This window comes from Cyanistes caeruleus, chromosome 5, assembly GCF_971803275.1.
Source record: "Cyanistes caeruleus chromosome 5, bCyaCae1.hap1.1, whole genome shotgun sequence".
In the NCBI taxonomy this organism is placed as follows: domain Eukaryota; kingdom Metazoa; phylum Chordata; class Aves; order Passeriformes; family Paridae; genus Cyanistes; species Cyanistes caeruleus.
The window spans coordinates 914,271-939,642 of NC_141705.1; the positions used below are offsets into that span (position 1 = coordinate 914,271).

General features: G+C 59.3%; 2 protein-coding genes across 11 annotated transcripts; one reads left to right on the plus strand and one right to left on the minus strand.

Moving 5' to 3' along the window:
- Positions 1–5,498: 5,498 nt before the first annotated feature.
- Positions 5,499–21,992, minus strand: CCT7 (chaperonin containing TCP1 subunit 7). 10 transcript variants are annotated; one of them, XR_015287414.1, is made up of 15 exons: positions 21,789–21,954; positions 19,784–19,937; positions 18,116–18,222; positions 17,024–17,149; positions 16,485–16,537; positions 16,135–16,230; positions 14,863–15,034; positions 13,734–13,898; positions 12,792–12,980; positions 12,211–12,308; positions 11,182–11,580; positions 10,065–10,879; positions 9,269–9,692; positions 8,489–8,764; positions 5,499–5,758 (listed from the first exon to the last, which is right to left on the minus strand). XR_015287414.1 is itself a non-coding variant. In XM_086890999.1 (13 exons), exons 1-13 carry the CDS (start codon positions 21,792–21,794, stop codon positions 5,540–5,542), a joined length of 1,725 nt encoding a protein of 574 aa, XP_086747125.1. In that variant the 5' UTR covers positions 21,795–21,969; the 3' UTR covers positions 5,499–5,539. The 10 variants fall into 10 exon arrangements, 8 of the variants coding, with proteins under 8 accessions (XP_086747125.1, XP_086747130.1, XP_086747126.1 ...); XR_015287413.1 differs by lacking the exons at positions 5,499–5,758; positions 9,269–9,692; positions 10,065–10,879; positions 16,135–16,230 and adding exons at positions 7,213–7,338; positions 7,388–7,712; positions 7,771–8,003 and having other exon boundaries at positions 8,268–8,695; positions 11,448–11,580; positions 21,789–21,965; XM_086890999.1 differs by lacking the exons at positions 9,269–9,692; positions 10,065–10,879 and having other exon boundaries at positions 8,489–8,695; positions 11,448–11,580; positions 21,789–21,969.
- Positions 21,993–22,024: 32 nt separating this feature from the next.
- Positions 22,025–25,256, plus strand: PRADC1 (protease associated domain containing 1). Its single transcript, XM_086891007.1, has 5 exons — positions 22,025–22,119; positions 23,259–23,359; positions 23,641–23,750; positions 24,366–24,533; positions 24,762–25,256. The coding sequence occupies exons 1-5, from the start codon at positions 22,068–22,070 to the stop codon at positions 24,880–24,882; spliced, it is 552 nt and encodes a 183-aa protein (XP_086747133.1). The 5' UTR covers positions 22,025–22,067; the 3' UTR covers positions 24,883–25,256.
- Positions 25,257–25,372: the final 116 nt, after the last annotated feature.

Consider the following 25,372-nt stretch of genomic DNA (forward strand, 5'->3'; position numbering starts at 1 on the left):
TGATATACTCAGCATGTTTATACACTCTATGCTTAAAGACTCTGGTGGCCCAGCCCTGGGCCAAGCCTGGATGCTCCGGTGCCTGGCCCCTCTCCTGGGGAAGGTGAGGATGAGGTGATGGAAGGAGGGAGGTGCTGAGGACCCTCAGAGGAGATTTCTGTGCCAGTGGGGTCAGTGCTGTGCGTGTGGAGCGTGGGTGACTCTGTGACATCCCCATCCCTCGGCTGCCACCAGGGCTTTGGATCCTCAGCAGGATCCTCACCTGGATTGGGTGCTTTGGTGCATCCCCAAGAGCAGATCAAACCATCACCTCTCCTTGGGGTGTTCCCAAAACATCCAGCTCAGCAAAGCCCCCTTTTTACAAAACTCTGATGCCACGAGGCCTTGAGCAGGTTCAAGGAGTAGAAGATGGAACGTGGAGGTTTCTCCCTGTTTTGCTTGGGCTGGAATGGATCCCTTCCTCATCCTCCTCCTCCTCCTCAGCTGGGGATGAAGGCACAGTGACAGGAGTGATGGGAATGAGGGTCCTCCTGGTGGCTCCTAATTGCCCAGCTTGCTAACGAGCTCATTAGCGGCTCTGAGATGTCAGATGGATCCTGCCCCTGCTGCTTGTCCTGCCCCGTGTGAGGCTCCAGCCACGGATTCTCCCCTCAGCCTCGGAGCCTCGGCCCTCTGGAAGGGATGGAAACAGCCAGAAAATCCAGATTTCCTGGGAAAGCCTTCAAATCTCACAGCAGCACGTTCAGCTCAGCTCTCCTGGGACGTGCCAGAGGAGCTCTGCGATGACAATCCCCGCTGAAATCCACGGATTCACAGGGTTGGGGTCAGAGCTGCCAGGGCTGCGTGCACAGTGCTTCCGAGCCTGGCTCCTGCAGGGCCGCTTTTGGGGAGATTTATTCCTTTTCTAATGTGTTTTCCTGAAGTTTCCCCATGGCTGATGTTCCCAGCATTCCCCTGAGTTTGGGTACTGGTCAGGGATTTCAAGAGGAACAACATCACCAAAGCCAGCTCGGGGTCCAAAGCTATCCCAAATCCGTGTTTTTGTGTCTCCCTCCTGTTGGATTTCACTCTTGCCCATCATTCCAAGCCCCAGGAATGCTCTGGGGATCAGCTGCCTCCTCCTGCCTTATCCCTGAGCTCTGGGGCTCCGGGGTGTCGGGGACTGGGGGAAACGGGAGCCCCCAGGCTGGCTCTGCCCAGCGAGGTTTGAAACCTTTGTCCCTCTTCTTGCAGCGTGTCCTGGTCCCTGCTGCCACCAAGGGCATGGCAGGGGCTTGTCTGGATCCTCCAAAGGAGCCTGGATTTAGGGAAAACAGAACCAAAAAACCCCAGGAGAAGTGTTGGCTCCCAAAGTGGTTAACAGATGTTATTTTCAGCTCTTAGGGGAGGCCCCAGCCCAGGAGCTGGAGCATCGCTTCAGCCTCGTTTAGGGGTGGGAAGCAGCAGGGTGGGGTGGAGCAAAAACATCCAGGAATTGGTGCCAAATGAGAAAGTGCTTTAAAAGGGAAAAAAAATGCCAGGGAGCAGGGGGATTTTGGGAAGCTGAGATGGTTTGTTGTGAGCCAAGCATTGCAGGGTGTTGAGGTGGTGATGGACCTCCCCCATCAGCGGGAGGCAAAATCATCCCTGGGGAGGGTGGGAGAGCGCTGGGGAAAAGCTGCTGCAGCAGCGAGGAGGGAAAACTGCCCAAAAGCAAGGGAAAAAAAAGGGGTTTTCTAATGCAGCCTCGGGATGGAGCCCCTGGAGGGGAGCGAGGCAGCGTGGGGCCGGGGACAAGTGGGTGCAATGGTGTGGGGCAGTTTTTGGGAAGGGAAGGGGTGATGCACACTTTGCTTTGAGATAATCAGAGGAGATAATCAGTGCAGAGAATAGAGATATATAAATCCAGGAGCTGGAATCATTCCCTACAGCCCCCAGGGGCCCTGAACAGCGACCTCCCCTCCCCAGAGGTGCCCGTGGCCTCCCAAGTTATTTTTTTAACTCTATATAAATTTAGGTCTATTTTAGTCTTTCTGCAGCGATGTGCCAGTGTCTGGAGAACCAAACATCCCTTTTTTTGCCCCCATCCCCTGGTCCCTCGGTGCTGAAGCGGGCCCTTGGTGCGAGATCTGCCGGAGCCGTGTCCTGGGGAGCTCCGGGATGGGGCAGCAGCCGCGGCTGGCACGGGGGAGAGCCGGGGGTTTGGTGGGAGCAGGGCCCAGCTCCGGCCAGGAGTCCGTGTTTTTAGCACTTTGGTTGGAACTCTCACCTGTAGACGCACTTTGATGTTGTTGCTTTGAAACTTTGGCAAGTGTAAACAATGTGTATTTAAAGAATTACAGAGAAACGACCCCCAGCGAAGCGTGTAAAGAGCTATTTTATGACTCGGTGTTGAATAAAGACTCTGGAGATCGAGCTGGGTTTCCGCTCTGCCGGGGGTCACACTGGACCCACACCAGTGACACCAGTTTGGGGTCCCCTGGAAGCGTCCCCCTGCCTCCCCTGCAGGTCCCAGGGCTCTGCCACGGGGCACTGCACCAAGGGGGACCCAGGGAACACAGGGGGGCCCAGGGAACACAGGGGGACCCAGGGAACACAGGGGGACCCAGGGAACACAGAGGGGCCCAGGGAACACAGAGGGGCCCAGGGAACACAGGGGGGCCCAGGGAACACAGGGGGGCCCAGGGAACAAAGGGGGGCCCAGGGAACACAGGGGGGCCCAGGGGGGCACCGAGGGTGGGCAGGCCCTGGCACAGGTGCCCAGAGGAGCTGTGGCTGCTCCTGGATCCCTGCAGTGTCCGAGGCCAGGCTGGACGGGGCTGGAGCAGCCTGGGATGGTGGGAGCTGTCCCTGGATGATCTTTATGGTCCCTTCTAACCCAAACCATCCCATGGTTCTGTATTTCCTCCACTGTCCTCATTTAACCCTTGTAACCCAGCAGACCCCAGTCCCCCCTGGTTCTCCCAGCACCCTTTTCCTGTCAGAGTCCCCCCAAATGCCTGGATCCATCCTCGGAGCTGTCACACGGCTGCTGCCCCGAGCCTCCTGCCATGAGGCACACAGGAAAATGAAAATGTCCCAGTGAGAGAAGGCAGGTAAAATGTCAGAGAACACCCCTGAGCTCCAAGCACACCCACACAGGTGCTCCATGCCAGCACTCCTGGCACGTGCCCAGCCTGTCCTGCTCTCCAGCACAGCACCTGCTCTCAAACGGGGCAAAAAGCAGCAGGAAAGGTTCATTAGCTGCAGCCCTGAGCTGTCACCGTGCAGAACGGAGCAGAGAACCGAGGAGAGCCCGACCTGCCGAGCCCAGCGGGGTTTGTGGTGCTGGAGCCGGGCTTTACAGTGCCCAGCAGGAGAAACAGAGCAGCACAAACAGGGCCAGCTGTGCCCGGGCCACCTCCGGCTGTCCCCGTGCCACCTCCAGCTGTCCCTGGGCCACCTCCAGCTGCCCCTGTGCCACCTCCAGCTGTGCCCGGGCCACCTCCAGCTGTCCCTGTGCCACCTCCAGCTGTCCCCGTGCCACCTCCAGCTGTCCCCGTGCCACCTCTGGCTGTCCCTGTGCCACCTCCAGCTGTCCCTGTGCCACCTCCAGCCCCAGCTGTCCCCGTGCCACCTCCAGCTGTCCCCGTGCCACCTCTGGCTGTCCCTGTGCCACCTCCAGCCCCAGCTGTCCCTGTGCCACCTCCAGCTGTGCCTGTGCCACCTCCAGCTGTGCCTGTGCCACCTCCAGCCCCAGCTGTCCCCGTGCCACCTCCAGCTGTCCCTGTGCCACCTCCAGCCGTCCCTGTGCCACCTCCAGCCCCAGCTGTCCCCGTGCCACCTCCAGCTGTCCCTGTGCCACCTCCAGCTGTCCCTGTGCCACCTCCAGCCCCAGCTGTGCCCGGGCCACCTCCAGCTGTCCCTGTGCCACCTCCAGCTGTCCCTGTGCCACCTCCAGCTGTCCCTGGGCCACCTCCAGCTGTCCCCACGCCACCACCAGCTGTCCCTGTGCCACCCCCAGCTGTCCCTGTGCCACCTCCAGCCCCAGCTGTCCCTGTGCCACCCCCAGCTGTCCCTGTGCCACCTCCAGCCCCAGCTGTCCCTGTGCCACCTCCAGCTGTCCCTGTGCCACCCCCAGCTGTCCCTGTGCCACCTCCAGCCCCAGCTGTCCCCGTGCCACCTCCAGCTGTCCCCGTGCCACCTCCAGCTGTCCCTGTGCCACTCCAGCCCCAGCTGTCCCTGTGCCACCTCCAGCCAGGAACACTCCCGAGGGAGTGCCCACCACAGCCCAGGGCCCAGAGCTGCCTGTGGCTGCTAATTACTGCAGGCTTTAATTAATGAATTAATGACCCCCAGCAGCTGTGGGGCCAGGCCAGGGCCAGTGGCTGTGGGGCTGGGCCGCTAATTACCACAGACTTTAATTAATTAATGAACTACGCTCAGTGGATGTGGGGCTGGGCCAGGGTCAGTGGCTGTGGGGCTGGGCCATTAATTAATGAGGTTTAATGGCCGTTAATTAACCAGGTTTAATTAATGACCAGGTGGCCTCAGTGGTTGTGGGCCTGGGCCGGGGTCAGTGGCTGTGGGCTGAGGGCAGTGACTGTGAGGCCGGGCCGTTAATTAACGAGGTTCAATGGCCGTTAATTAATGAGGTTTAATGAGCACACAGGTGGCCTCAGTGGTTGTGGGGCTGGGCCAGGGTCAGTGGCTGTGGGGCCAGGCCGGGGTCAGTGGCTGTGGGGCCAGGACGGGGTCAGTGGTTGTGGGGCCAGGCCGGGGGCAGTGGCTGTGGGCCGGGGTCAGTGGCTGTGGGGCCAGGACGGGGTCAGTGGCTGTGGGGCCGGGCCGGGGTCAGTGGCTGTGGGGCCAGGACGGGGTCAGTGGCTGTGGGGCCGGGCCGGGGGCAGTGGCTGTGGGCCGGGGGCAGTGGCTGTGGGGCCAGGCCGTTAATTAACGAGGTTCAATGGCCGTTAATTAATGAGGTTTAATGAGTGCACAGGTGGCCTCAGTGGTTGTGGGGCCAGGCCGGGGTCAGTGGCTGTGGGGCCGGGCCGGGGTCAGTGGCTGTAAGGCCAGGCCGGGGTCAGTGGCTGTAAGGCCAGGCCGGGGGCAGTGGCTGTGGGCCGGGGTCAGTGGCTGTGAGGCCAGGCCGTTAATTAACGAGGTTCAATGGCCGTTAATTAATGAGGTTTAATGAGTGCACAGGTGGCCTCAGTGGCTGTGGGGCCAGGCCGGGGTCAGTGGCTGTGGGCTGAGGGCAGTGGCTGTGGGCCGGGGTCAGTGGCTGTGGGCCGGGCCGGGGGCAGTGGCTGTGGGCTGAGGGCAGTGGCTGTGGGCTGAGGGCAGTGGCTGTGGGGCCAGGCCGTTAATTAACGAGGTTCAATGGCCGTTAATTAATGAGGTTTAATGAGCGCACAGGTGGCCTCAGTGGCTGTGGGGCCAGGCCGGGGTCAGTGGCTGTAAGGCCGGGCCGGGGGCAGTGGCTGTGGGCTGAGGGCAGTGGCTGTGGGGCCAGGCCGTTAATTAACGAGGTTCAATGGCTGTTAATTAATGAGGTTTAATGAGCACACAGGTGGCCTCAGTGGTTGTGGGGCCGGGCGCGGGCGCGGCCGCGGGGCGCGGGCTCGCTGCTGGAGCGGGGGTTGCGGATGGTCTCGTCCACAGACACCACCAGGCACGCGGCCTCCGACGCCGCCGTCAGCGCGTTGATGCGCACCACCGCCGGCTCCCACACACACGCCGAGAAATTGTCCGCTATGTCCTCGTTGGTGACATCCACACCGTACCACATCCCGCCCTGGGGACACAGGGACACAGGGGTCAGTGCCACATCCCGCCCTGGGGACACAGGGGTCAGTGCCACATCCCACCCTGGGGACACAGAGACACAGGGGTCAGTGCCACATCCCGCCCTGGGGACACAGGGGTCAGTGCCACATCCTGCCCTGGGGGACAGGGGGGACAGGGGGGACAAGGGGGACAAAGGTCATGGGTTGGGTGGCAAAGGTGAAGGGAGAGGCCGGAGCCACCCTCGTGTTCCGCTGTGAAGGAAATGTGTGAGGAAGGAACAGAAACACAAAGTGTGTGAGGAAGGAACAGAAACACAAAGTGTGAGGAAAGCACAGAAACACAAAGTGTGTGAGGAAAGCACAGAAACACAAAGTGTGTGAGGAAAGCACAGAAACACGAAGTGAGAAGTCTTTGCTTTCAGCCACCAGAGCCACTGATGCCTTCTCAGAGCAGGCCGCTCCAGTTCAGCATCACAGAGTCCCCGAGGCTGGAGAAGCCCTTCCAGAGCATCCAGCCCAGCCCTGAGTGCCACCTCCAGTCCTTCCCTGGACACCTCCTGGGACAGGCACTCCAAACCTCCCTGGGCATCCCCTGCCCTGCAGCCGTGGGAGTCTCACGGTTCTGAGTGTCCCTGTGCTCCTGCCCCACAGCTGAGTGTCCCTGTGCTCCTGCCCCACAGCTGAGTGTCCCTGTGCTCCTGTCTCACAGTTTTGAGTGTCCCTGTGCTGCCCCACAGCTCTGAGTGTCCCTGTGCTGCCCCACAGCTCTGAGTGTCCCTGTGCTCCTGTCCCACAGCTCTGAGTGTCCCTGTGCTCCTGCCCCACAGCTCTGAGTGTCCCTGTGCTCCTGCCCCACAGCTGAGTGTCCCTGTGCTCCTGCCCCACAGTTCTGAGTGTCCCTGTGCTCCTGCCCCACAGCTGAGTGTCCCTGTGCTCCTGCCCCACAGCTCTGAGTGTCCCTGTGCTCCTGTCCCACAGCTCTGAGTGTCCCTGTGCTCCTGCCCCACAGCTCTGAGTGTCCCTGTGCTCCTGTCCCACAGCTCTGAGTGTCCCTGTGCTGCTCCTCACAGTTCTGAGTGTCCCTGTGCTCCTGTCCCACAGCTCTGAGTGTCCCTGTGCTGTCCCACAGCTCTGAGTGTCCCTGTGCTGTCCCACAGCTCTGAGTGTCCCTGTGCTCCTGCCTCACTGCCCAGGTTCTGCACCCTCCCTTTGGGCCTCACCATCAGCAGCAGGGTGAAAGGTGCTGGGGGTGACAGAATCCAAGGGACAATCTCCCGGCACTGGAGCTGGGATGTCCCCAGGATCAGCACTCAGGACCTCCAGCCTGCAGCTCTGTGTAAAACGCTCGGCTCAGCCCATCCCTGCACTCTGCTTCCTTCAATGCTCAACACAGCAGCACCTTCCTGACAAACTGCTCTTCTGAGAGCAAACCACAGCTCAGGCTGTCAGCAGCCAGCTGGGATCAGAGGAACACAGCTCCTCTCCATTTCTAGCAGCCCGTGCCAGGCCCACACAAACAGGTGCTGTGATGTGACACAAACAGGGCATTTAACCAAAGGGGACACGGCTGAGCTGGCTGGGGACACGGCTGAGGTGCACACACCGGCTCTGAGGAACCCTGAGACCCCTGGGGACACGGCTGAGCTGCACACACCAGCCCTGATGGGCTCTGAGGAACCCTGGGACCCCTGGAGACACAGCTCCCACACAGCTGAGCTGGCTGAGCTGCACACACCAGCTCTGACAGATTCCAGGAGGCAGCTTTAGGACACAGGAACCCTGGGACCCCTGGGGACACAGCTGAGATGACTGAGCTGCACACTCAGGCTCTGACAGGCCCCAGGAGAGAGGAACCCTAGGACCCCTGGGGACACAGCTCCCACACGGCTGAGCTGGCTGAGCTGCACACACCAGCCCTGATGGGCTCTGAGGAACCCTGGCACCCCTGGGGACACAGCTGAGCTGCACACACCACCCCTGAAGGGCTCCAGGAGAGGAACCCTGGGAGCCCTGGGGACACGGCTGAGCTGCACACACCAGCCCTGATGGGCTCCAGGAGAGGAACCCTGAGACCCCTGGAGACACAGGTGAGCTGCACACACCGGCTCTGATGGGCTCTGAGGAACCCTGGGAGCCCTGGGGACATGGCTGAGCTGCACACACCAGCTCTGATGGGCTCCAGGAGAGGAACCCTGGGACCCTTGGGGACATGGCTGAGCTGCACACACCAGCCCTGATGGGCTCTGAGGAACCCTGAGACCCCTGGAGACACAGGTGAGCTGCACACACCGGCTCTGATGGGCTCTGAGGAACCCTGGGAGCCCTGGGGACATGGCTGAGCTGCACACACCAGCTCTGATGGGCTCCAGGAGAGGAACCCTGGGACCCTTGGGGACATGGCTGAGCTGCACACACCAGCTCTGATGGGCTCCAGGAGAGGAACCCTGGGACCCTTGGGGACATGGCTGAGCTGGCTGAGCTGCACACACCAGCCCTGATGGGCTCCAGGAGAGGAACCCTGGGACCCTTGGGGACATGACTGAGCTGCACACACCAGCCCTGATGGGCTCTGAGGAACCCTGGCACCCCTGGGGACACGGCTGAGCTGGCTGAGCTGCACACACCAGCCCTGATGGGCTCCAGGAGAGGAACCCTGGGACCCTTGGGGACATGGCTGAGCTGCACACACCAGCCCTGATGGGCTCCAGGAGAGGAACCCTGGGAGCCCAGGGCCGTACCTGGGCGTGCTTGGCTCGCAGCTTGTTGAGGATGTTGGTGGCGTCGAAGCCGGCGTTGTCGCAGAGCTGCCGGGGGATGATCTCCAGGGCCTTGGCGTAGGCTCCGATCAGCAGCTGCTGCTTGCCCGGGATGGTGCGTGAGTAGTCCCGAAGGTACTTGGAGAGCTCCATCTCGATGGCCCCGCCACCTGCCACCACCGAGTCATTCTGCAGGGACACGGCAGAGCAGCAGGGCTCAGTCAGGGCTCAGACAGAGCTGTGTCACATGTGTCAGGGCTGTGTCACATGTGTCAGGGCTGTGTCAGGGCTGTGTCAGATGCATCAGGGCTGTGTCAGGGCTGTGTCAGGGCTGTGTCAGGGCTGTGTCAGGGCTGTCAGGGCTCTGTCAGGGCTCTGTCAGGGCTGTGTCAGGTGCTTTCAGGGCTGTCAGGGCTGTGTCAGATGTGTCAGGGCTGTGTCAGGGTGTGTCACATGTGTCAGGGCTGTGTCAGATGTGTCAGGGCTGTGTCAGGGCTGTCAGGGCTGTGTCAGATGTGTCAGGGCTGTGTCAGGGCTGTGTCAGGGCTGTGTCAGATGTGTCAGGGCTGTGTCAGGGCTGTGTCAGATGTGTCAGGGCTGTGTCAGGGCTGTGTCAGGGTGTGTCAGGCTGTGTCAGGGCTGTGTCAGATGTGTCAGGGCTGTGTCAGATGTGTCAGGGCTGTGTGAGGGCTGTGTCAGGGCTGTATCAGGGCTGTGTCAGATGTGTCAGATGTGTCAGGGCTGTGTCAGATGTGTCAGGGCTGTGTCAGATGTGTCAGGGCTGTGTCAGATGTGTCAGGGCTGTGTCAGATGTGTCAGGGCTGTGAGGGCTGTGTGAGGGCTGTGTGAGGGCTGTGTCAGATGTGTCAGGGCTCAGTCAGGGCTGTGTCAGGGCTGTGTCAGATGTGTCAGGGTGTGTCAGATGTGTCAGGGCTGTGTCAGATGTGTCAGGGCTGTGTCAGATGTGTCAGGGTGTGTCAGATGTGTCAGGGCTGTGTCAGATGTGTCAGGGCTGTGTCAGATGTGTCAGGGTGTGTCAGATGTGTCAGGGCTGTCAGGGCTGTGTCAGGGCTGTCAGGGCTGTGTCAGGGCTGTGTCAGGGCTGTGTCAGGGCTGTGTCAGGGCTGTGTCAGGGCTGTGTCAGGGCTGTCAGGGCTGTGTCAGGGCTGTGTCAGATGTGTCAGGGCTGTGTCAGGGCTGTGTCAGGGCTGTCAGGGCTGTGTCAGGGCTGTGTCAGGGCTGTGTCAGGGCTGTCAGGGCTCTGTCAGGGCTCTGTCAGGGCTGTGTCAGATGTGTCAGATGTGTCAGGGCTGTGTCAGATGTGTCAGATGTGTCAGGGCTGTCAGGGCTGTGTCAGGGCTGTGTCAGGGCTGTGTCAGGGCTGTCAGGGCTCTGTCAGGGCTCTGTCAGGGCTGTGTCAGATGTGTCAGATGTGTCAGGGCTCTGTCAGGGCTCTGTCAGGGCTGTGTCAGGGCTGTGTCAGGGCTGTCAGGGCTCTGTCAGGGCTCTGTCAGGGCTCTGTCAGGTGCTTTCAGGGCTGTCAGGGCTGTGTCAGGGCTGTGTCAGGGCTGTGTCAGGGCTGTGTCAGGGCTGTCAGGGCTCTGTCAGGTCCTGCAGCCTCTGGGACCCTCTGACAGCACCACAGGGATGCACCAAGGGCAGCTCCAGCAGCTCAGCCCAGCTGAGCACGGGACAAAGCAGGGCTGGGGACACCGCACCCACCCAAAGGGAGGGATGGCAGCTCACAGCCACCTCGGGCCAGGGACACTTCCCTCGCTTCCAAGAGGCATCCAAAACTAAAGAAACTGGCAGTGGCACCTTGCAGCTGTTTCTTCAGGAGATCAAAATTCCTGATGTGCTTCTCCCCAGCCCTCAGGACATGCAGCCTCAGAGCTGCTTCCACCAGAAGCCACTCCTCCAGCAACACCCAGCAACACCCAGAGCTTGGCAGTGCCACCCAGGACCAAACACCCACCCAGAGAGGCCCTGGACTTTCTGTGGTGCCCCCAGCCTGCCCTCAGAGCCAGGGGACTGTCGTGCCCTCAGAGGGGACACCAAGAGAGGGCTCAAGTGGCTTTATGGGTGTGGACACACACGTGCCATCAATCTGCTGTGCAATCTCCTGAAGATCCACCCAGCACAGCCAGATTGCTCCCTTCAGGGGGGAGGATGGAGCTCCACGAGCTCCAGCTGTCCAGAAGTGCAGGAATGCCTGGAAAGCAGCTGGAAACACCACCAAGGAACCACACCTGAGTCAGGCCAGGAGATGCTGCCCAGTGTCCAGAGCCCTGAGCACGGCCTGGGGCGTGAGGAGCTCTCAGCAGCTGTGGCTGTGCCAATGTCCTGGCAGGGCAGGGGAGCTCAGGGCTCACCCTGATGGCTCTCCTGACCATAATGAGGGCTCACCTTGATGGCTCTCCTGACGATCATGATAGCTCACCCTGATGGCTCTCCTGACCATCACGAGGGCTCACCTTGATGGCTCTCCTGACCACCATGATAGCTCACCTTGATGGCTCTCCTGACCATCACGAGGGCTCACCCTGATGGCTCTCCTGACCATAATGAGGGCTCACCCTGATGGCTCTCCTGACCATGAGGGCTCACCTTGATGGCTCTCCTGACCACCATAAGGGCTCACCTTGATAGCTCTCCTGACCACCACGAGGGCTCACCTTGATGGCTCTCCTGACCATCATGATAGCTCACCTTGATGGCTCTCCTGACCATGAGGGCTCACCTTGATGGCTCTCCTGACCATGAGGGCTCACCCTGATGGCTCTCCTGACCACCACGAGGGCTCACCTTGATGGCTCTCCTGACCTTCATGAGGGCTCACCTTGATGGCTCTCCTGACCATCACGAGGGCTCACCTTGATGGCTCTCCTGACCATCATGAGGGCTCACCTTGATGGCTCTCCTGACCATCACGAGGGCTCACCTTGATGGCTCTCCTGACGATCATGATGGCATCGTGCAGCGAGCGCTCCGTCTCCTCCATGAACTGCTCGGCGCCCCCGCGCAGGATGATGGTGCACGTCTTGGCCTTGGGGCAGCCCGTGAAGAAGTTGTACCTGCCAGAGGGAGTGTGTGGTGTGGAGGAGAAGCTACTGCAGCTGCACAGGCAGTGTGGGAACAGAGCCAACCCTGCAGCCTCACAGCCCTCACAGAGGATCCCAGGCTGAGGAGGAGCCGAGCCAGGGAACACCGAAGTGAAATTCCAGCTGACCCAGGAAAATCCATCCTCTTCCTGTTGCCAGGGATTGACACTGAACTGCTGCTCTCAGGAGGGCAGCAGCCAGCCCCAAACAGGACTGCTCCTCCAGCAACAGGAGCTGTCCCCAGCTTCACCTGGGAGTGTCAAGCTGGGCCATCACAGGAGTGCCACAATCAGCCCCAAAATGTGCTGGTTTCCCATTACAAACCAACAGTACCTCTGTGCCTTTCACACGGCACTGCAGAATAAACGTGGATTTTAACAGCATTTACAAGAGGTTTGAACTCAATAAAATCTTGCTCCTGCCCCCTCCCTCAGCCTCAAAAAGCCTCAATTCTGGCTACAATAAAATAGACATTTTGGAACAACCTTGTTTTCATCTCAACAGCTTGAGAGATGCTGACCCTGCCAATGCTTTGACCCCACCTTCTCCACCTGCTCTGAGAGGGCTTGCAGAGCATTACAGGTTTGCAGCTGGGGTTTTTACCTCTCTCCCCCAATCTGGGTCTCCTCAAAGAGCTCACAGTGGCCCAGCACATCATCTGACAGGGCGTTGACACTGGTCTGGATGGATCCCCCACAGGCCTGCAGGGAATGGAGACACACAAATGACCAGTGCTGACAATCCACACCAACCTCCCTGCAGGCTCTGCTCTTCAGGGACAGCCCAGCTGCTGAGCTGCTGCAAACACATCCTGCAGATTCAGGAAAACCCTTTTCCCTCCCTCTCCTCAGACCCAGACCAACCCTCGGCAGGAAAATAAGGTTATACAGCTTCAAGGTGCTGACTCACAGGCTCCAGAGGCCAGGAGATACACACTGAAAGCTCGGAAAAAACCACTCATGATGGAACAGGGAAGAACTCAGGAAAATAAACCTCCATTGATGCACTGATCAGATCTTTCCATGTCCCACCACGCTAGCAGTGTGGGACTGTTCATCCCACCAGGAACAGCCTTGTCCTTTCAAATCCCCCTGAGGAGCAGTGAGATCAGCGAGCAGCTGTGCCCAGCCTGGGCTGTCAGAGCTGAGAACAAAGCCTTTCCTGCAGGCCAGGCCAGCTCTCACCATCATGGTCCTCTTGAGATCCTCCTCCGGGACGCGGCCAGCACAGAACATGTCCCTGTCTGCGAAGTACTGGGTGGCCACGTCCCCGATGGGCAGCTTGGACAGCACCACCTTGGCCCCTGACTTGTGGATTTTGTCCAGTTTGTCGTACAGGATGTTCCACTCTGCATCCACGATGGCCTGGTAATCCTGGCAGGAGGGGAGAGGGACAGGTGTCCCTGTGCCAGGGGTGCCACACATGCAGCCCTGGCCCAGAGCAGCTCTGCAGCACTGCCCAACGCCTGCTGACCCTCAGGGGCTCCTGCAGCACCCCAAACCTGCTGCACAAGCTGACCCTGCGAGGCCACTCGGCACTGAGCTGCTGGCTCAGCACAGCTGGGGCCACAAAGTGTCCTGAACCTGCTGGGATTCCCAAGGGCAGCACAGCCCACCAGGCGCTTCCAAACGTGGGCAGAAGGCAAACCCCTTCATCATGGGATGCTTTGGGTGGGAAGGGACCTTTTACAGGTCATCCAGTGCCACCCCTGCCATGGGCAGGGACACCTTCCACCCCACCCCATCTCACCTTGGGTCCTGCCAGGGATCCAGGGGCAGCCCCAGCTGCTCTGGGCACCTGTGCCAGGGCCTCAGCACCCTCTCTGCCAGGAATTCCTTCCAAAGATCACATCCATCCCTGCCCTCTGGCACTGGGAGCCATTCCCTGTGTCCTGTCCCTCCATCCCTTGTCCCCAGTCCCTCTCCAGCTCTCCTGGAGCCCCTCCAGGCCCTGCAAGGGGCTCTGAGCTCCCCCTGGAGCCTCCCCTTCTCCAGGGGAACATTCCCAGCCCTCCCAGCCTGGCTCCAGCCCTCCCATCTCATCTCATCTCATCTCTCCCCGGGGGATGAGCAGCCCCAGGTGTGCCAGGGCCAGGGAGCCAGGCCAGGCTCCCCTGTGGCTCTTACCTCCACCGTGTTGACTCTGACCTCGGCGTTGTCCTTCTCAGCTTTCAGCTCCAGCTCCACGTTGAGCAGGGCGATTTTGGGGGACTGGTACTTCTTGGGCTGCATCTCAAACCCAGCGTAGGAGAAAGTTTTCTTAAAGGCAACTCCAGCCACCAGCTGGGAGTCCTGGAACACAGGGATCTGCCTCAGGCTCAGCTCCTGAGGCTTTCTGCACAGGGTTAATAACAACTCCCACAGGACACTCCCTGCTTCCAGAGGCCTCATTTACAAATGAAGCACTGTCTCCTTTGATTAACCCACTTTTGGAGGAAATGAGCAGCAAGGATTTCTTTCAGCTCACAAAAGCAGTTTCCTCTCTAGCCCTCAAAACTCCACAGCCAAAAACTCCTCACACATCTCGAAGATCAAGGAGAGGAGCGATCAGTTCTCTGCCTGATCTCTTTCCCATTCCTCCCCTTTGAACTTTTGGATGTTTCTCATTCACAGCCCCACTGGGGGCTGGTTTTTCCTCTGATTTGTCTTTCCAAGTTCCATCACCACCTGCTGGATTTTCTGCAGCAGGAGAGCCCTGTCCAACACCATTCCCTGGCAGCAGCTCCTCCATCTCCTGGGTGAAGAAGTCAGGATCTGAATCTCCCTCTCCCCAGGGGCTGTCCCACAGCCAGGACCAATCCCCTGCCCCGTATCCCAGGCACAACAGCTTTTCCAGCCACACCTCCCACCTTCCCTGCCCACCAATAATCAGCATCATGAGGTCTTCCTTGCATTTTTCCCAACCCAGTCATCCTACATGCAACCAGGACTTTTGGATCCAGAAATAACAAAGATTTCCCACGAAAAAAAAAGAAATAAAATATTTGTGGTGAGATAAATGGAATTTTATCAGGTACAGCTTCTGCTGCAGTGAGGTGAAGAGTATATTTATCTCAAAAACCACAACCCCTACCTATGGAAAAGACACCCAGCCCCATCTGCCAAGCTTCCTCCCCACACCAACAGCTTGGTTCCACTTTGGGAATTTATTCCCCAACAGGCACTGTCAAGCCAGGCTGCACTTCTGCTAGAGCCAAGGCAGCCCCAGAGCTGGGATTTCTGTCCCCCAGCCCTTCAGGAAGGCTCCAGCACTTACTTCCAAAGCTCCTCCTTGCACCTTCTTTATCCCAATCATCTTGAGCTGCAGCAAGTCGTCCAACATCATCACAGCATCGACAACCATCTTGGAGAAGAACTCCTTGCTCTGGGAGATGAGCTTGGAGCTCAGGGCTGTGGCTGCACACTTTTCCAGGAGACTCCTCTGCTCACTGCAGGAAAGGAGAAACAAAGGTTTGGTCACCTGCCAGATCTTTTCACAAACCCCAAACACAGGTTTAGGCTGGAAAACACCTTTAAGATCATTCAGTCCAACACTGCTCAGGCCACCACTGCACCACGTCCCCGACTGCCACATCCAGGGGCTGTGAAATCCCCCCAAGGATGGGCACTCCACCCCACCCCTGCCTTTTCCATGGAGGAATATTCCCAAAATCCACCCTGAGCTGCCCTGAGGCCGTTCCCTCTCCTCCTGTCCCTGTTCCCTGGGAGCAGATCCCAAATCCCCCCCGGCTGTCCCCTCCTGCCAGGGACTTGTGCAGAGCCAGAAATTCCCCCTGAGCCTCCTTTGCTCCAGCCTGAGCCCCTTCCCAGCCCCTCAGCAATTCTCCAGCCCCTTCCCAGCTCCCTCAGCAATTCTCCAGCCCCTTCCCAGCTCCCTCAGCAATTCTCCAGCCCCTTCCCAGCTCCCTCAGCAATTCTCCAGCCCCTTCCCAGCCCCTCAGGGTGCTTCTTGTCATGAGGAGCCCAAAATCCTGGCAGAAGCAAAGATCAGCTCCCTCCTGTCAATGGGGAGAAGAATCCCAGACTGACAAATCCCAGACTGACAAATCCCAGTCTCCTCTTTAGAGCTGGAGCAGCAGCCCAGCCCTGACGAGGCTGATGGGTTTTTATGCTCCTAAAATCCCAAAATCACAGGTGCCTTCCCTCATGCCAAGGCAGGAAGGTGTTTCTGAGAGCCTCTAAAGGCAGCAGATTGCCTGAAGCACTAACTGAGGTAATGCTTATGCAGCTCAGGGGTGACACACAGGGGGTGGGAGGTGTGGCTCCAGCTGCCAGGCTCTGTCCCCCGTAGGAACCACTCTATTTCCCATCACAGGATCACATCTGGGATTTTTCCCAGCGTTTCTGTTTTAGCACTTGGGTTTGGACAGCCCATTTTGGTTTATTCAAGATGCTTATGCAGTTGAAATACTTCAAATTAACTGCAGGTATTAGCAAGATCAAGTAAACAAGAGGTTAAAATCCAGGGAGGAAAGGAACTCCAGTATTCTCACCTCAGCTGAAGGGGTCACTGCTATGAGCTATCTACCTTGCTGTGTGACAGCTAAAAAGGGATCTGATCCTCAGGGAAGTGCTGAGATTTAACATTGCCACTGACTGCAGCAAGAGCTCCAAGACTCCACCGCTGCAAAAAAGAAATCAGGCCACTTATTTTGGTGCCCAGCTTCCTCCCTGAGCGCTGGGAGACACAGCCCTACATCATCCCCTGCAGCCAAGTGAGGGCACAGCACTGCCCCTGGGGGAGCAGGGAATTCCAGGGATGTTGGGAACGACCCCACTGTGGGGCTGCAGCTCCAGGAGCCACCTGGAGCCCGGATTCAGGAGCACCTGACAGCTGGAGCTCAGGACACAAACAGGTCACCTCCAAGGGAAACTTACTCTTTATCCTCCTTCTTGACAGACACAGCGATGTCTTTGATCTTGTTCACAGCCTGGCAAAAAGGCAACAGCTGGATTAATGATTTATGTTCCTGAGCTGGTGACAGCTCCAAACTCCCTCTTTGTATCTTTTGTTCTCTGCTCCAACTGAAGTTACAAGTGTTGAAGTTATTCCACCCCTGCCAGCTCAGTAATTCCAAGGATACACCAATAAATGAGGAGCAGGCTCAGAGCTGCTCTGCTGTTTCTGTTTTCAGCAGAGATCCTGGGAATCAAAGGGCTGTTGGGGAATGAACCTCCAAGAATCAGCTTAATGGGCCCAACATGGCTCAACAAAGGATGGCAGAGAACAGGAGAATGGAAAACGAGCTTTCCATTTATTCCTCCTTGCTTGGGAAGAGCCCCAAAGGAAGCACTGCAGAGGTACAGAGTGGTGGCAGCGGGCACTGGCAGCAGGAGAGGGCTGTGGGCAGTCCCCACAGGCAGTGCCAGGTGCCTTTCCCTGGCAGGGTGTGCCTGCCCCAGCCCCCGTGGCTCACCAGCTGCGTGGCCGTGCGGAAGGCTCGGATGATGATCTGGGGATGGAGCCCCTCCTCCACGTAGGGCTTCACCTGCTTCAGGAACTCGGCTGCCAGCAGGGTCACGGACGTGGTGCCATCCCCCACCTGCAGCCACAGGGGACACTGGGTCATCACAGTGTCACCCTCACACTGGGTCATCCCCATAGTGTCACCCCCACAGCGCCACCCTCACACTGGGTCACCCCACAGCACCTGTGTCACCCCCCACAGTGTCACCCTCACACTGGGTCACCCCCACAGTACCTGTGTCACCCCTACAGTGTCACACTCACAGTGTCACCCCAACACTGGGTCACCCCACAGCACCTGTGTCACCCCCCACAGTGTCACCCTCACACTGGGTCACCCCCACAGTACCTGTGTCACCCCCAGTGTCACCCCCACAGTGCCACCCCCACGCTGTGCCACCCTCACACTGCAGAGAACACCTGAGAGCAGCTGTAAAACCACTTGAGAGCTTCCAGAGCTCAGGATTTTCTCTGCTCACAGATTTGTGGCTGAATTCCTCAGTGATTCAGAGTGGTTTGGGTTGGAGTGACCTCAAACCCCACTCAGTGTCACCCCAGCCATGGCAGGGACAGCTCCCAGTGTCCCAGCAGCTCCAGCCCCAGTGTCCAGCCTGGCCTTGGGCACTGCCAGGGACCCAGGGGCTGCCCCAGCTGCTCTGGGCACCTGTGCCAGGGCCTGCCCACCCTGCCAGGAACAATTCCTGCCCAAATCCCATCCAGCCCTGCCCTCTGGCACTGGCAGCCATTCCCTGGCTCCTGTCCCTATTCCCTTCCAGCTCTCCTGGAGCCCCTTTGGGCCCTGCAAGGGGCTCTGAGCTCTCCCTGGAGCCTCCCCTTCTCCAGGGGAACATTCCCAGCTCTCCCTGGAGCCTCCCCTTCTCCAGGGGAACATTCCCAGCTCCCCCAGCCTGGCTCCAGAGCAGACAGAGTACATCCCAGCACTCTAAGAGCAATTCCCAGCAGCCAGCAGCAAGCCCAGGGCAGCAATGCCACTCGAGCTGCTCCGTGCTGCACCCCAGGCACAGCCAGGCTCCCCTCCCACCTCTGCATCCTGGGATTTGGCGATGTCCACCAAGGTCTTGGCGGCAGGATGGACAACGTCCAGCAGCTTCAGGATGGTGGCCCCATCGTTGGAGATGGTGGCTTTGCCTGGGGTTGATGGACAAAAGGAAGTTAAAGGCAGCCTGACACTACCAGGGGTAAAACCCTGTATCTGGGGCTCTCAGGAGAGCTCAGCAGGCTCCTCTGCCCCACCAGAACCGAGTCCTTCCAGCCCATTTGTGGAGCAGATTCAGTGAGGTCAGTCTGACAGCAGAACAACTTTCCACACCAACAAAGGCTTGGAATTAATTTTCCTCTTCTCAAAGGCCTCCCCAGACAAATAAAACCATATTCTAGTCTGATACTTGCATGAAGCAAGAGCCTAGAAATTGTATTATCTATCATAAGATACATTTAAATCAAATGATCTTTTCGAAACATGGTTTCTTACAGTTCCTATTTGTAAAAGCTATTTAAAGACAATATTAAGCCTTTTCACTCCACCCTTCAGTAACAAAAATAAAAAATAATTAATTTGGTGACTTCCTCAAAATCTTTTCAAAGTGAGGGCAAAGCTCATCTCTAAATCGCATCCCAGAAAAAAAAAAAAATTAAAAACCAACCCAGAGACATCCACTGACCTCACACTCAGCCACAACTGCTGAGTAACTCCACAGCTATCATGAGCCTCATTTAAAATCAGAGATGACAAAAAATACCTGAAGATGGGTTCCAGACTCTCTGTTTGTCCTGCACAGACCCACACTGGGTACATCCAGCCCCACTGACTGCATCTCCCCAGGGAGCTCACAGGGACCCTCAGGCTGGACTGGCCTTTCCAGGGACATGTCCTGCACAGACCCACACTGGGTACATCCAGCTCCTCTGACTGCATCTCCCCAGGGAGCTGACAGGGACCCCCAGGGTGGAGCAGCCTTTCCAGGGACATGTCCTGCACAGACCCACACTGGGTACATCCAGCCACATCCAGTGACCCTGCATCTCCCCAGGGAGCTCACAGGGACCCTCAGGATGGACTGGCCTTTCCAGAGACATGTCCTGCACTGTCACTACACTGGGTACACCCAGCCCCTCTGACTCTGCACATCCCCAGGGAGCTGACAGGGACCCCCAGGCTGGAGCAGCCTTTCCAGGGACATGTCCTGCACAGATCCACACTGGGCACATCCAGCCCCAGTGACTCTGCACATCCCCAGGGAGCTCACAGGGACCCTCAGGCTGGATTGGCCTTTCCAGGGACATGTCCTGCACTGTCACTACACTGGGCACATCCAGCCCCAGTGACTGCATCTCCCTAGGGAGCTCACAGGGACCCCCAGGATGGACTGGCCTTTCCAGGGACATGTCCTGCACTGTCACTACACTGGGCACATCCAGCCCCAGTGACTCTGCACATCCCCACGGAGCTCACAGGGACTCCCAGGGTGGAGCAGCCTTTCCAGGGACATGTCCTGCACTGTCACTACACTGGGTACACCCAGCCCCAGTGACTCTGCACATCCCCAGGGAGCTCACAGGGACCCTCAGGCTGGAGCAGCCTTTCCAGGGACACGGAGGCAGAGCTGAGGCTGTGCTGTGAGGCCGAGCCCAGCGTGGCTGTGGCTGCTGCAGTGCCCCGTGCCCCCGTCAGCGCGAGCAGCCGCCGTACCCCGATCATCCACGATGAGCTTGTCCATGCCGCGCGGGCCCAGCGTGGTGCGCACGGCCTCGGCGATCACCTGGCACGCGTTGATGTTGCTGACCAGCTGCGGGATGCCCTGCGAGGTGTCCGTGCCCTCCTTCAGCAGGATAACCGGTGTTGGCTGCAGGACAAGCACAGCACAGCTCGCATCCCAAGGGCAACAACCCGCAGCAAACTCCCCACACAAACTCCCCACACAAACCCCCTACACAAACTCCCTACACAAACTCCCCACACAAACTCCCCACACAAACTCCCCACACAAACCCCCCACACAAACTCCCTGACAGACTCAGCAAGAACTGAGTAAAAACACACTCCCAATTCCTGTGCTCCACACAAGCCAGCCGCCTCCCCCTGCTCCCACAGCCCTGGCAGCTCCCACTGACTGTCCCAAAAATATCAGCAGCTCCTTGGGGCAGCCCTGCCCAGCCAGGCTCTGATCTGATGCTGGCCTGCAGGAGACAGAACATGCAGGAGTTACTGAGACAGCCAAGAACCAAATCTGGGTGCTGGAAGCATCAGAGAAGCTCTGGCTGCTCCATCCCCGGGAGCATCCAAGGGCAGGGTGGACACCGAAGCTTGGAGCAATCTGGGATGACGGGAGGGGTCCCTGCCCGTGGCACGGACAGAGGCACTGGCTGGGTTTTAAGGTCCTTTCAACCCAAACCATCCCATGAATGCTGCAACCATCTGACAGGCAGAGCTCAGACAAAGCCCAAACCCAGCCAAACCTGGGATGCACCGGTTCGGAACAGCTGCCAGCAGGCATGGAATTATCATATAAACTGTGCTTGTGGCACTGAGGGGGCACAAGAACAGGAAAAGGAGCTACTGGAGAGGGATCAGTGACAGGCACAAGGAACATCTTTGGGGTCTGGAGCATTTCTGCCATGAGGAGACTGCGGGAGCTGGGCCTGGTCAGGCTGCAGAAGGGAAGGCTGAGAGGGGATCCCATCAATCCATACAAATCTCTCCAAGGCAGTGGACCATCCAAGAGGTTGGTGCCAGACTCTTTTTGGTGGTGCCCAATAACACGACATAAATTAAACCAAAAAGTTCCATCTCAACGTAAGAACTTCTTTCCAGGGAGGGTGACAGAGCCCTGGGACAGCTGCACAGGAGAGCCTGGAGTGTTCCCCTCTGGAGACATCCCAAACCCACCGGGATATCCCCTTGTCACCCTCCAGCTGCCCCTGCCTGGGCAGGGCTTGAACTGAGTCATCTCCAGCCCTGACTGTTCTGTGATTCCCGAAACCTGGGAAGATTCTGTGGAAGAAAACGTACAGCTTCCCTCCACACCCAGCACAGCAGGAACCTCAAGAGAAAAGGAACCGTTTCTCCCCGGGGTAGTCAGGCTGGAGACACATCCAGCTCCCGCATCACCGCGGGGCCGGGGGCAGCTCCGGGGCTGGGGGCAGCTCCGGGCCGGGGGCAGCTCCGGGGCTGGGGGCAGCTCCGGGGGCAGCTCCGGGGCTGAGGGCAGCTCCGGGGCCGGGGGCAGCTCCGGGGCCGGGGGCAGCTCCGGGCCGAGGGCAGCTCCAGGGCCGGGGGCAGCTCCGAGGCCGGGGGCAGCTCCGGGCAGAGGGCAGCTCCGGGCAGCTCCGGGGCTGAGGGCAGCTCCGGGCCGGGGGCAGCTCCGGGCAGCTCCGGGGCTGAGGGCAGCTCCGGGCCGGGGGCAGCTCCGGGGCCGGGAGCAGCTCCGGGCCGAGGGCAGCTCCGGGCCGCCGCTCCCATCCCCTCAGCCCGGCTCCGGCCCGCCCGCCACAGCCCGGGTACCGCCAGGCCCGCGCTGTCCATCCCCGAGCCCGGCCCGCCGTGACCGCTCCACAGCCGGGCCCCGGGGGCGGGCGGGGCCCCGCGGGCCGTGCGGCGGGGCGGGAGGCGGGGATGGCGGCGGATGGCGGCGGATGGCGGCGGATGGATGGATGGATGGCGGCGGATGGACGGATGGCGGCCCGCGGTCACTCACCATCATCGCGGCGGCTGCTGGCTCCCGGCCCCCCACAATGCACCGCGCACGCCCAGAACCTTCCCGGGGCGGGCCGCGATGGATCACTATTTGGCAGGGAGGGAAGAGGGCGCAATTGTAATGGAGCTTTATTTGGCAGCGGACACCGCGGTGACAGCGAGCTGCCCGCGCCGGCTCGCGCCTGATTGATGGCGGCGCAGACCAATAGGAAGGAGAGCGATGGGACGATCCGCCAATGGGAAGCGCGGGGCGGCCCGGTGGGCGGGGCGTGGCGCAGCCATGCTGCTCTGGCTCTGGTTCTGGCTGTGGCTCTGCTGCTGCCCGGCCCGCGGTGAGTGAGGGGCGGAGGGAGGGACGGAGCGGGGACAGCGGCCGGGCCCGCCCCGCAACGAGCCGGACCCCGCACCCGCACCCCGCACACACCCCAAGCATCCCGGGCCGGCCGCCTCCCCGCTCGGCGCACCGTGATCCCGGTGTATTTCCTCTCCCGGCCCCGCTGCTGTTCCCTCCTGTGTCTCTGTCCCGGTGTATTTCCCCTCCCGGCCCCGTTCTGTTCATCTCCTGAAGCCGTAGCGCAGTACGGGGGCATTTCCCCTCGCTGCGCCCCCATCTAATTGCGTTTCTCCTCCCGCATCCCGATCCGGGTGCATTTCTCCTCCTACACCTCAATCCGGATGCATTTCCTTTCCTGCATCCCAACGTGGGTGCATTTCCCCTGCTGCATCCCGGTGCTGGTGCGGTTCCCTCGGTGCGGTTCCCTCGGTACAGTTCCCTCGGTGCGGATCCCTCGGTGCGGATCCCTCGGTACAGTTCCCTCGGTACAGTTCCCTCGGTACAGTTCCCTCGGTGCGGTTCCCTCGGTACAGTTCCCTCGGTACAGTTCCCTCGGTACAGTTCCCTCGGTACAGTTCCCTCGGTGCAGTTCCCTCGGTACAGTTCCCTCGGTGCAGTTCCCTCGGTACAGTTCCCTCGGTGCAGTTCCCCACGCAGCCCCCCAGCCCAGCAGCATTTCCTCTCGCTGCATCTGAGCCCCTTGGATTTCCCCTCTGGGCCCTGTGATCCATTTCCCATCACTGCCCCAGCTCCTTTGCATTTCCTGCTGCATCCCAATCCAAGTGCATTTTCCCTTGTGGTCCTGGTGTGTTTTCTATCTGCCTCAGGCTGGGTGCTATCACCCCTCTCCCCTCCATGGTCCAGCAGCGTTTTCCCTCCCTTCCCCTTGAGCACCCCAGTCCCGGAACTTTTCCTGTCCCCATCCCCTCTCAGCCCCTGGGAACTGCCACATCTGCCCTTGGAACACCCCAAAACCTTTGGGGCGTTTTGGGTCCTGGGCCCAGCCAGGATTTGGCATTGCTCAAGGGCCTGCTCTCTCTCCCACGGTTCTGGAGCGATAACTGAGATTTTTCCCCTTTTTTCAGGGATTTTGCCTTTAGTTTCCCTTGCCTCTCAGCTCTGTCCTTTCACCCCCAGGTTTACGCATCCATGAGTATTTGTACTTCCAAGTGCTGAGCCCCGGAGACATCCGCTACATCTTCACTGCCACCCCAGCCAAGGATTTCGGTGGCGTGTTTGTAAGTATTAAAAACTGAATTTGTCACTTTGGGTCCCACCATCCTGATATTGCTCCTTGCTGGGACTCGGAGATTTGGAGTTTTGGTTAAAATGGAGCTCCTTGCTCTTCCACAAGCATCCTCAGCCTCAGCAGGATTCCAGAGGGCTGGCTCCTGGTGTCCCTGTTGCCGGGAGCCCAAATGTCCCCCAGAGGGACGAGCAGGGTGTGGGACAGCCGAGCAGGGTCGGGAGGGGGAGCAGCTCCAGTTCCCCCGGCTCACCCCTGCCTGTCTCCTCGGAGAACACGAGGTACGAGCAGATCCACCTGGTCCCGGCGGATCCTCCGGAGGCCTGCGGAGAGCTCAACAATGGGGTCTTCATCCAGGACCAGATCGCCTTGGTGGAGAGGGGGTAGGTCTGGCATGGTGGGAGCTGCTGGGGGACCCTGCTGGGCAGGAGGGGAGCCCTGGCCACATCTCCCCATCACCTCCAGATTCTTCCTGCGCCATTCCCCACAGGGATAAACCAGGGAAACGTGAGGGTGTTCCTACCCTGGAGAATTGCATCTTGCATTTTTTAGCCTGTGGTAAGGTAGAAAAAAAAACCCTGTCCAGGTTCAGACTGAAAAAGAGTAGGTTTAGGTCAGACAGTGGGAAAGAACTCTTCTCTGTGAGTGGTGAGACCCTGGCACAGATTGCCCAAAGAAATTCTGGATGCCTCATATCCCTGGAGGTGTCGAAGGCCAGGCTGGACTGGGCTTGGAGCACCCTGGGATGGTGGAAGGTGTCCCTGCAATGGCAGGGGGTGGAACTGGATGAACTTTAAGGTCTCTTCCAACCCAAACCATTCCAAGATTTCCTATTTTTTTAGGATTGTGGGTGGCTTGTGCCTAAGATAGAGACTCAGGGGAGCAGGCTTTGGAGGAGGTGTGGGATTGGGGAGACAATCCCTAGTTTGGGTGTCTCCAGGCACTCTCTGGCACGTGGCCAGCACAGGTCGGTCAGTGCTGGTCGCTGTGTGCCGCAGGGGCTGCTCGTTCCTGTCCAAGACGCGAGTGATCCAGGAGCACGGCGGCCGGGCCGTCATCATCGCCGACAACGCCTACGACAACGACAGCTTCTACATCGAGATGATCCAGGACAGCTCCCGGCGCACGGCCGACATCCCCGCGCTCTTCCTGCTGGGCAGGGACGGGTACGTGCTGGGGCCGCCTCCCCAGGGCTGGGACAGCTCCTGGCAACGGCGGGTGACACCTCTGTCCCTCACAACAGGGAGCTCCCAGTGCTCAGCGTGGCTCCTGCTGGGCTCTGCATGGATTCAGTCCTGGTTACTGGGCAGAGTTTGAGCTGGGCTGTGGTTTGTGCTCGGGTCTGGCTGCACCCCCCAGCCCTGGGAACACCTGTCACCCCTGCATCCCTCCAGGTACATGATCAGGCGCTCCCTGGAGCAGCACGGGCTCCCCTGGGCCGTCATCTCCATTCCTGTCAACGTCACCAGCATTCCCACCTACGAGATGATGCAGCCCCCCTGGACCTTCTGGTAGCAGCCAAAGGCTGTGGCGGATCGAGGACTTCTGGTGGATCCCAGGATCTTGCCCTAAGGACCAGGTTTGAGGAAAGGATCCCAACATGCTCCGGACATCTTTCTGCTGGCACCGGTGTGTGGCCACGGGCAAACACCAATGCCAGGGAAAACCTCGAGCCTGGCACCAAGCTGTGACTGTGTGGGAGGGAGGTGAGGGCCCAGAGCAGGCCTGCACTTCCCAGGAAACATTTGACCTTGTGCTGCTGCTTTGGAGGAATGCAGGACTGGCAGGGATGGGAGGAGAGCAATACAGCCTTGGTCTGTACTGGCAGGGCTCACCCGCTGTCTGTATATTTTTGTCTGAGCTAATGAAGTCTTAAAGTTTTAGAGAAAGGGAAGTTTCTCTTTTATTTCCAGCAGTCAGCAGATGAAGGGATAAATCTCATCCTCACATTTTTTTCATAGTGAAATTCTCCAAGAACAGGGCTCAGTCAGAGCTTCATGGGACA

Coding starts and splice junctions, on each gene's coding strand:
- CCT7 (XM_086890996.1), bottom strand. Junction 15,035..16,134: donor TTTAGCTGTCACACAGCAAG/GTAGATAGCTCA, acceptor CCTTTCCTGCAG/TGAGCAGAGGAGTCTCCTGG. Junction 11,581..12,210: donor ACCCAGATTGGGGGAGAGAG/GTAAAAACCCCA, acceptor TCCCTCTGGCAG/GTACAACTTCTTCACGGGCT.
- PRADC1 (XM_086891007.1), top strand. CDS start 22,068: ATGCTGCTCTGGCTCTGGTTCTGGCTGTGGCTCTGCTGCTGCCCGGCC. Junction 23,360..23,640: donor AGGATTTCGGTGGCGTGTTT/GTAAGTATTAAA, acceptor GTCTCCTCGGAG/AACACGAGGTACGAGCAGAT. Junction 23,751..24,365: donor ATCGCCTTGGTGGAGAGGGG/GTAGGTCTGGCA, acceptor TGTGTGCCGCAG/GGGCTGCTCGTTCCTGTCCA.